The sequence below is a fragment of the Saccostrea cucullata genome, unplaced genomic scaffold, assembly GCF_032062105.1.
Source record: "Saccostrea cucullata isolate Sc308-1 unplaced genomic scaffold, CSIRO_AGI_Scuc_v1 ctg4115, whole genome shotgun sequence".
Lineage (NCBI taxonomy): Eukaryota > Metazoa > Mollusca > Bivalvia > Ostreida > Ostreidae > Saccostrea > Saccostrea cuccullata.
Genome location: NW_026937399.1, coordinates 1 through 11614, shown reverse-complemented (window position 1 = coordinate 11614; position 11614 = coordinate 1). Strand labels below are relative to the sequence as shown.

The window sequence follows — 11614 nt, the reverse complement described above, 5'->3', positions numbered from 1 at the left end:
TAATGTCGCATTTCAATAACACAATAAAAATCTGTGACATCTAAGCCCTTTGAAGAACTGTCTGTATCTGTATCTAATTAAACTGAGATTTTAAGAACCCTGAAATAAATTAGGATCAATCTCCATCTACAGCAAGGTTAAACCGTCCTCCTTATCAGTTAAGACTGAATAAAATTCAATCACGTCTATCCCGATGTCAAAACTAATCTGACTAAAACTTACTAGTATGATGTCCGTGGAAATATATGATGCACACTTCCCGTAGAGGCCTCATATCGGAAATTGGATGCTGCACAGCTATAAAGTGGGCGGCGGTGCTTTTTGTTGATTTCTCTGAATAATACTTTTCATCTTTAAATTGTTTTATTTGCTAAAATTATCAGGCAGAGTGTATTTTTTCTTTACAACACGTTTTCTTTTGTGTTTCCTTTTTCTCTAATTTTGAATTAAATGAATATAATATTATGTATGTATTGTTTGAGCATTTAAGTGTCTTTTTATTTCTCTTAGAGGTAAAGGGGGATAGGGAAAAAACATAAAAATTAAACAAAATAACAAGAAATATTAAGTAGAAATGAATCGTAAGATGTGCCAACTTTGAAAGCGTTTTGTAAAAATTCTAGACATAGAATCTCAAATCGCCACATACAATCGTTTTAACTTTTATTTAATTGTACTCTGATGCTTGCACTTTTTGATTAAAGGTAGGCACGAGGCGTTTGAAAATTACCTGTGTTATCGTCTGAAAACAGAAAATAAACTATCCGACATTGAATTGCGGTTTCCATATCTGGTAAAAAATTTGCCGCCATATTGAATTTAGCGATCCTCCAAAAACGGAGGCCGCCCAGACCTGTTTAATGAAAATCTACTTTGTTCATACATTAAAAGAATTATAACAATTATATTTTTAGGAATGAAAAAATAGCCACCAGATTTATATATACGGTGTAAATTGGGTTGGAACAGCTTACGATTTTTTTAATATAAACTCCAGCGTTAACTGCCCAACTCAGATTATACCGAATAAATCTGGTAGCTAAGAGGGATAATTCAGGTCAATTTTCACTGCATCGCTGTTTAAAAAGAAAGATATCTTTCCTAGTTTAATGCTCCTGTTTGATTTTACACTGAAAAAAGCAATTGAAAGTCACTGGGAAGACTAGTAAATTTACTGTCCATACAATCACAAATGTTATCCTTATTCTTAATCCTTAGGAAAAGTTGCAATCTTGTTGTGTATTAATGAGAAATATTTTAAAAACCTTTAATCCAGAAAAATAATTTTATTCAGAGTAGAAATGTTAGAAAGCAAAACTCCTTCACAAGTAAAGTCATTCCGAACTAAGAGTTGTGTACAGAGTTTAGCAATTCAAGCACACTCGTGTTATGAACAGTTTTTGTAAACATGGCACGAGTTCTGTTATTTGTTGGTGTTTACAATTCTCTGGGTGCGTTCAATCGTCACAGTCTGCTTACCACAACTACACGGACTGATAATATATTGTGTGTTTGTTTTGCTTTCGAACATACCTAGTCTGAATTTTATGGATTTTAGTATTGATATTTTTCATTTATACACAACGAGATTGCCACTTTTCCAAAGGATTAAGAACAGAATTAATTCGTGAAAGAGCAAGGATGAATCAATCAAGCCTGCCAAAAAAATTGAAGTCTTAATAACTTTTATATGAAAAAAGATTTTTAATTAAATTTTGTGTGAAATGCTATTAAAATATATATTGGTCCTAATATTATAGAGAAAATAATAACTTCAAATCTGTGTCCAAGTACCTTTAAAAGTAGTTTTACCAGGTATTGGGTAGATTTTACTAGATAGCATTAGTAAATCTATGAATTTCTAAGTAACTTTCACTAGGTATTTAAGTATCTTTACGACCACTACTCCACTTTTCACTATCTTAGCTAGTAAACAGAGTGATTACTAATCACGAAGAACACTTTACTAGACACGCTAGTTAAATCAACTAGGAAATTCTTTCAGTGTACTTGCATGTGCATCATGATAAAACAGCTGAAAATAAGAACCTTAAATTAATTAAAACTTTCTGTAAAAACTTGTTTGTTTGACCTGATTAAGATGAACCGACTTAAATCTTTTAAAACCTTCAAATTATTCATTTCAGAATTTTCTCATGCAATCAACAACTTTTTTTAATTTCAGAAATGCTTTCAATCTTATTCAACATTTCCGACAAAAAGAAAAAAATCGACCTACCTACCGACGCAATTTTTTAAAACTGAATAGAGAGTTCTAGAGGGCAAATAAACTTCATTTTAAAAACGGCCTTACGGGAAATTTTAACCACCCAACCTTTTACATGTATTTCCGTGTTCCGTACTTCAAGGGTTCTTTGACCTTTTGATTAAAATATATTTCTGTGACATATTAAGAAAGTATTACATCTAAAAAAAAAATCCAAAATTTAAGCTAAAACTACTAGCCTGTTATAAAAATCCATACCCTCTGATACTAAAAGATGCTTCTGTCATAGAAATATATTTTAATCAAAAAGGTCAAAGAACCCTTGGAGTAAGGAACACGGAAATACGAGGGTTGTTAGAAAAGTTCGCGGACAAATTGAATAATGGAAAATCTATAGTGTTCGGTGAAGTATGACCTATGTCTGAATAAATTACTACATTTTGATTATTAGTATGTAAAAAATCAGGTCCATATAATAAAATCTTGAAATTTTACAACTATTTTTACTATGGAGTCATGGGATTCACGGAGCAATCACTTGACGTAAGCGACGTGACAACCATATTTCAACCCGTTAAGCTTTGTCGCAGTTATATTTATAAATCTTTCATTTCTTAGATTTTTCTCATCTTTTTTCTACTTTAAAATTGAATATCTACATGTTACTTTTCTACTATAATGTCTTTTGTACTGATTCGTATATTATTGAGATCGTAAAAAATAAAAAAAAAGTCTATGCAGTTAATCGATCAGGTTTGGAAACTATGCAAAACCATATAGACGCAACGCAACGTCCATGCCATAAGGGGGTATTGAAGTATCGATGGAGTTAATCATTCAAAATGTCCCTCCTTCCATTCTTATGAAGCTATAACCATTTGAAAATTTGTTCTTTGTATGTGTAGGAAATTCCCTGCAGCATCTTGAACATTTTAATCTCTTTATAGGCATTTTCCTGTCTGCACACATAATTTCTACGTAGTGCAGTGCTCCATGACGTTCCGATTTTTGGCTGTCTTTTTACGCGTTGATCATTTATAAACGGCTATAAAACAGTCATATACCATCCAATTTAGTTCAAAATTTCCCCCAGTGACGTTTCCTGCATACTTAAGCGGCAGGTAAAATATCATAAATCTCTTTGCGCTACAATTGTGCGATTTTTAATTTTAATAAAGAGTCTTTGTGATGTATACGTGCCAAAATGTAGCATGCTCCGTGAAGCAAGGTTTATCAAAATAAAAATGCTGTATATTTTTTACAGTAATCACCGGAGAGCACCAAATTCTTGTATATTTATTGGAAAAAAGGTAAAGATTTTATCTGGAAAGTTTGACCGGTTTCGTGGAAATAGCGCGCTCACAATAGAACTTGTCCGCGAACTTTTCTAACACCCCTCGTACATGTAAAAAGGTGGGGGGGGGGGGGTGCCGACCCCAAGCACCTGTGAGATACTTTACAGAAATGATTGAGACAGCTACCTAGCCTGCCTACATTGAACTCATTAATTAATTTTGATCAGGATGCATGAACACTACAGTCCCTGAAACGTTCTACTTGCCCACCTGAACGGTGAGCGAACGCTGATGAAAGAACGGTGAACGAATGCAGAGCGAACGGTAAGTGAACGGTGTGTGAACGCTGAACGCAACTTGGTGAACGATGTGTGAACGGAGAACAGTGAGTGAACGCAGAACGCGAACGGAGCGCAAACGGTAAGCGGCGAACGAACGGTGAACGCAAGATGAACGATTTATTCGGAATGTCTCCGATTTTTTCCTTACATTGAAACTATTCTGTTGAATTTTAATGTTAGGTTCTAGAATATAAATAAACATTAAATAAATAAATGAATAAATAATATTAAAACAAATTTTTCTGCACATACGTATGATGTTTTAAATCAATATTTTAATAAAATGATTTTTATTACCGCTAAACATGTGTAAATGTTACCGAACATGTGTAGTATAAAAGATAAAATAAATCTACTAATAAAATAAATATGCTTATTCTTTTAACTAATAAAATAAAGTAGACTCCAATAGAGAAAAGTACTACTTATAGAATGAATTAATTATATTTTACCACAGTTGTAAAAACCATATACATGTATTATATATTTCGGTGCCAAGGCGATTCCGTGTAAAATAACGATTATTTTCTTATTAATTTACAAAGGTCAGTTAACGTATTGCATAAATACACTCCGTATTTTAAAATTTTAATGTTATATATTTATGTGTCATTTTTATTTTCTTGTGATTATTTTTTTTTAACAAATTAAAGTCATATTTGTAACATGTACATGTATATCAGTAGACATTTGCCGTCCGTGATTATACTCGGACAAGATAATGGCAAGAGGCATTCAAATTATTTGTATAATATATTTTCAGAACTAAATAAGTAATATGCTGTCATAGTTTTTAATAAACACAACAAATGAAAGAGAAAGAGAGACGAGAGAGAGAGAGAGAGAGATTTAAGCCACTTCCATTCTCAGATATTTGTTGTATCTAATAAAAATTCATATTTTTTTCTAAATATTCCAGGCAGTCAAAGTAATCATTTTTGGAAGATTAACAAATCCGTTTGACAATAGGCATCGGCTTTAATTTTCCTTCATCAAGTTCACACGGTTCACTCGAAGTCCACGTGCTTGTTCTGTCAATCAAAATCATTCGACACAGGGGTGGAGGTGTGGAAATCTCGTTTCACCTAACATACGGAAGTCAAAGAGTCACTTAGTATTTCAAAGAAATTTTAACATTTTTTACATAATTTATACATCTGATTTTCGCATTTCTACAGAAAAAAAAATAATGAGAAAATTGGAATTTACACCTGGAAGGATTAAGTTTGAAATTGAATTTGAAACATAATCCCTGCCACTACTGTTGGCACATGTATATTTTGAAACACTATTGTTAATTAATGACTGTACGTTTTGACTAATTTTCTTGTGTCACATGCAATACACATTAGATATTAATTAAAATATACTGACAATACTAACCAAGAATTTGATTTCGGGAGAAAAGGCGCGGGGGGGGGGGGGGGGGCTTATTAAATCATACTGAATGGCAAACATGTGTATATTTAGTTACGGTAAAGGAAGGTATTGATTTTCCTCTCTAATAATAGACCTTATAAAAAGAGTAGAACAAATTCTAATGTATAACATTTTAAACAATTGGTTTTTTTTCCCCTAAAATTTAAAATCACACTATCAATTTAATTTGATTTAAAGATATTCAATTAACTGAATATCTGCAGTACTGTTCATAATTTTAATGTCTACATGTAGTTCCATCATGTTTTCGTGCATTTTTTATATACTTGTTAAAAATATTTTATTTTGTGTATTTTTGTCTTGTAAAAAAAATGGATTATTAACCATCCGTAAACGATTTGTCGTCTTTTACATTACAACAAACAGACAGACAAACGGACATGAAGTCTATAATATAATACTTCCCGTCTAAAAAAAAAAGGGCGTATAAAACCGTGTTATTAAAAATTTAATTTAAAACATCATGCGTATGTACAGAAAATATCGAAAGAACTTACATTAATAATTTTATTTCAAATGCATGTATCGTCTTCCTGTGGAATTTTTAAAAAATCTGTTTTATGTAATTGATTATTTATTAATTTATATCTATTAATTGCTTATTTATATTTTAGCAGCTTACATTAAAATACAATAGAATAGTTTCAATGCAAGGAAAAGATCAGAAGGATTCCGAATAAATTGTTCATCTGGCGTTCACCTTTCGTTCACCGTTCACTTTGCGCTCGTGTTTGCGCTTCGATTTCGTTCAGCGTTTGTTCACTGTTCGCTCTGCGTTCGTTCAGCGTTTGTTCACCGTTCGTTCACTGTTCAGGTGGGAATGTGGAAAGTTTCAGGGACTGTAGCTCTCTTCAGTACCTATCAACATTTGAAGCTTGATAAAACTATCTTGAATGGTTTCTTTAAAACTGAGCTAAACACAATTTATAATAAGAAAAATGAGTTCAAGTTCAAAGGAAAGGTATACAAAAATGTTGATGCAGTTGCATAGCTCTCATCAATATCTAACAGCATATGAATTTTAATGAAAATATCTTAAGTTTCTTTGAAACTGAGCTTTGAACTGAGCTAAACGCAGTGTGACAAAAGGACAGAAGGAGGGAAGGACGTAAGGATGGAAGACGGACATGACAAACACTATATGCTCTGGCCATATTCATTGCGGGAATAAAAAGCATTCTTATATAGCAATCTGCAATTTTATACCTATCCGATTAATTTCTTTACAGCTTTGCTTTATATCTAAGGACAAAACTAATTCCATAGCTGGAAATATTTTAAGTCAAAGTTCAAGTGTTATCAATATTAAGTCTATATCAGAAAATTTCATCGAAAGCAACGGGAGTCCATAATATATGCAGGAAACGAAATTGATAACTTGAGTTATATTGGGTGAGTAGGAAATTCAACATTTTAATTGAATTTGATTCAGTGAGAAAATTTCCATATTTTCCAAGCAGAGTTTCCCATCATCATATATAAGTGAGATATTATTTTCACTTATCAAATTAAAATTGTAGATGTCTGAGCTTGACCCCCCAATACCCATCGAGAGAAAGCTCTTCGTCTATCCCCACTTTGCACCTCAGATAAAATCTGTGACTTCACACTAGAATACACTTAAGCAGAAAGGAATATACGCCACTGAAAATGGACTCCATTAGAAGCTCACAAACGTAAGTTTTTATGACAAGAATTTATAATTCTAAAAACAATTTCTGAATCATCTGAATCACTGTAATATGTTGACAGTAAAATTGGTTTTAACTTTTTACACCACTGAATTAAAAACATATCCTATACAAACTATGACACTTTCAGTTATAAATTTCACTATTTAAAAAGATGAATGATTTAGTTGATTAGAAAAATAACTGCGTTTAATCATATTATAGATTTTAAAAAGTGAAAAATTTATTACATGTTTACGCGAATATAAACTTCACTTTAATCATTCTCAGTACTAGAGCCATACAACGCATATCAGAGTCGGTGTTTGTGGGACTGTGTCATAAAGTGGGGACCTCACAACTGGTGGCCATGAGGAGAGATGTAGTGGACATTAGGGATATGGTGATGAATCGAGGGAAAACATGCAAATACCAAAGTGTGACCATGACAAGTGGAAGTTACAGAGAAGGCTTCCGACTGAAAGGATCAGATATGGACTTTATGCTCTGGGCAAATGATCAGCGTGTGATCTGGGAATTGTCTCAGTCTCAGTATTACAACACGAACAGAACATCACTGATCCTCTGTGACTGTTCTGATAGTCCACCAGGATTTACTTTGTTATATTTACTGTCACCCAGCATGGACAGAGACATGCTTAGCGTTAGTGTTAGAGTGAATAACAGATATTATGTATCTAGTTCTAAATACAGACAGATCTATTTATCTGTATTGTCACCTGAATTCATTCCTCATGGACCCTGTGCCACTCAAACAAAAGGAGCACGGGAAATAGATAATGCCTTCTGTTTGGTTTGCGACTTTTGGCCTCCATTTGCCTCCTCGTGGATAGACAGATGTCACTCATGGCCCCAGCCTCATGTTGTTGATGATATAGTGAAAAATGGATGTCACTTTGTAGCAATTGGACATAAGCTAGGAAATCATGAAGATCATGAATGGAGAATTTCTTTCTCAAAAGCAGAATATAAACTTGTTTATGCAATGAATCACTGTCAATTCTTAACTTACGGCTTACTTAAATTGTTCTTATCAGAAATAATTAACAATGGACTAGATGATGCTGATAAATTACTGTGTTCCTATCACATGAAGACGGTAGTTTTCTGGGTGATTCAACAAAATACAATACACCAATGGTGTCCACAAAATCTTCTGGAGTGTTTCTGGGTCTGTTTGAAACTCGTCCTCAAATGGGTGTATGAGGGGGTTTGTCCTAACTTTTTCATTCCAGACAACAACATGTTTCTGAGTAAAATTCACGGCGTCAAACAACATCAATTATTTATAAGACTGTCAGAGTTGTATGGGAAGGGTTTAGCATTCCTGCTACATAGTCCCTCCATTAGATCTTATATTATAGATGTCCTCTATAACCCCAGAAACTCCATCTGTACAGATGATCATACTCTGTTTTCTGAGGTTGAGTTTGATAGATATCTATTTAATGAATTACTAAATAATCGTCTAGGTTCATCAGCCGAATGGGACATACAAATCTGCATTAGATATCTACATACAATAGAACAGGTGATAGGTTCACCCCTCCTGACACAGTATCAAGTCCTCAAGCTACAGACCATTACTGCATTCTTCCTTCAGAGAACTGCTTTTATATTACACATGGACGCTGACAACAAACTGAGGTATAGAGCTGACAAAATCTCCTGTCACATGCTGAAATTATCAGCCAAGTTTTGTATTATCACAGACATGCTGTACCTAGCCATGTATTATTACAAGACATTTAGATACATGGAAGTTTTATCTATAACAGAGATGATCATTTTCAAGTCTTCACACCCATCTGTGTTAGGGTCAAATGTAAATACGGAGACATATACTGAGGCTCTAAGGGGACAGTCCTGGTCTACAAAGATGAGACAGGCTGTATTAGGGGATATCAAACTTGAAAATAAAGTCCATTACATCGGTGAACTGATACCAGAACAACAGTCTGCTCTACAGAATGACAAGTCTAACTTAGACGTCCCAGCCTTTATACTGTTATACATGCTGGAGATTTTGTGCTACACACATGTAGACACAACGCGAGCACAAAGAGCTCTAGAATGTCTACAGACCCTAGTTCACTATGATCAGGGACTACTTAGAGATTTAAAAGACAGAGACATATCGTGGCAGATTCTGGGAATCTGTCAACAGCTGACAGGGAACTACCAGGCTGCTCTGTACTCATACCTACAGTCTCTCAGACAAAAACCGACCAACAAAATACGCACAGCTACAGAAATGAGAATACAGAGAGTTCGCCAACGGATTCCCGTAATTAAGGTGTAATATCCTTCTGATAAGAGAGATAACTTTCTGAGGACTATTTTCCATGAAATTCAATGAATCGTACGTGAAGTCAGATTTTACAGAATTCCTTTTAATGGGGTGGATGGGGGGGGGGGTAAAATAATTGATTCAGCAAATCAATTACATATTAAATAATAATATGTACATTTTAAAACAATTATATAAACAACTAATAACAATGTTTCTTTACAAAAAAAAGTATATGTTATTTTTAACATGAATGAAATCAATATGAATCGATGGACATTATTTATTGCACTTTGACTGGCTTTATTGATGTACAAAAAGTATTGCTTTTATTTTCTGAGAATGAATTAAATTGAAGTACAAAATATTTTATTTATATACATGTATTTCATTATTGAAAGACTTTATTTCATAGAAAATTGATATTTATTGTAAGAGAAATGACTAAACTGATGGATATAACAGAGGGATATTTAAATTATATCTTAAACTGGCCCATTTTTCGTAGAATGACTGACATGTGCTCATCATTAGTTTTTAGCTCACCTGAGCCGAAGGCTCAAGTGAGCTTTTCTGATCACATTTTGTCCGGCGTCCGTCTGTCTGTCTGTCTGTCCGTAAACTTTTCACATTTTCGACTTCTTCTCAAGAACCGCTGACCCAATTTCAACCAAACTTGCCACAGAGCGTCCTTGAGTGAAGGGGATTCAAGTTTGTTCAAATGAAGGGCCACGCCCTCATTCAAGGGGAGATAATTGAGAATTAGTGAAAATTTGGTGGTATGTTTTAAAAATCTTCTTCTCAAGAACCACTGTGCCAGGAAAGATGAAACTTATGGGGAAACATCCTCAGGTAGTGTAGATTCAAGTTTGTTCAAATCATGTCCCCCAGGGGTAGGGCGGGGCCACAATGGCCAACCAAAGTTTTACATAGAAATAGATAGGAAAATTCTTTTAAAAACTTCTTCTCAAGAATGACAAAGCCATAATTCATCATATTTATATGGAAGCAGGTCAGGTTGTGTAGATTCAAGTTTGTTCAAATCATGACCCCCGGGGGTAAGGCGGGGCCAAAATGGCCGAAGTTTTACATAGAAATATATAGGAAAATTCTTTAAAAATCTTCTTCTCAAGATTGACAAAGCCATAATTCATCATATTTATATGGAAGCATGCTCAGGTAGTGTAGATTCAAGTTTGTTCAAATCATGACCCCCGGGGGTAGGGCGGGGCCAAAATGGCCGACCAAAGTTTTACATAGAAATACATAGGAAAATTCTTTAAACATCTTCTTCTCAAGAATGACAAAGCCATAATTCATCATATTTATATGGAAGCATGCTCAAGTAGTGTAGATTCAAATTTGGGGTAGAGCGGGGCCAAAATGGCTGACCAAAGTTTTTATAGATATATATAGGAAAATTCTTTAGAAATCATTTTCTAAAAAATAACAAATCCATGATTAGTCATGGGACTACATTTGGATTTATACTTTACAATAAAAAGCCATTTTCTACTTTCTCCTACCCTTAGTGCTCAGGTGAGCAATGTGGCTCATGGGCCTCTTGTTTTTTTCACGTCAGTTTATTTTTTTTTTCCTGTCGGCGAAGGACAGATTTTTTTTATTTTCAATAAGATCAAGGACAGATTGCATGTATTTATTTTCTTCTTCACTGAAAAAAAAGCCAGACAAGCCTAAGTCTAAAAAGTCTAAAACTTTAATTCGGGGTGGATGGGTGGGGGGTAGCACTTACCAGGGACAAATTATTTATTTCATGTCCAGTCGAGATTACCGTATAAGTAGAATTTTTAGCGAGGATTTAATTTTGGCATTATTAGCGAGGGTGCTGACATCGCTAAAATTGAATATCGCTAAAAATTGATTGAGTATTATTTGCAATAGGTTCTTTAGTTAGCATTTTAAAATCGCTAAATTTACTTCTCGCTAAAAATAAAATACCATATTTCAGGTAGAAATCGCTAAATTTGCGTCTCGCTAAAATTTCCACTTATACGGTATTTATTTCCAAAAGAACGAGGGCGCTTTTGATAGGCATTCGGCAGGAATCTGGGCGTAATTGAAAATTAAGTGAAAAATTTATCGACATGTCATGTGAAATTTTAGCATTTTTTTTTTATTCATCAGGTTCCTGTGTAACAGGAAAGGAAAATATGTTCCTGATAATGAGCTTTGATTTGCTGAAAAATAACTTGAAAATTAGCCAGATCAGACATTTGGTAAAAAAAAATGGTACATTTTAAAACTCTTTTATCTATTTTTCTATCTCTCGGTCTTCTCTCCATAATTTTGAAATGTTATTTGTGTGTATT

The 11614-nt window shown here is 33.8% G+C and overlaps 1 protein-coding gene across 1 annotated transcript; it reads left to right on the top strand.

Annotated features, from left to right (window-relative positions):
• Nucleotides 1-6873: 6873 nt before the first annotated feature.
• LOC134248123 (uncharacterized) lies at nucleotides 6874-9382 on the top strand. The gene is made up of 2 exons (XM_062730538.1): nucleotides 6874-6979; nucleotides 7265-9382. Exons 1-2 carry the CDS (start codon nucleotides 6954-6956, stop codon nucleotides 9294-9296), a joined length of 2058 nt encoding a protein of 685 aa, XP_062586522.1. The 5' UTR covers nucleotides 6874-6953; the 3' UTR covers nucleotides 9297-9382.
• The last annotated feature ends 2232 nt before the right edge of the window (nucleotides 9383-11614 follow it).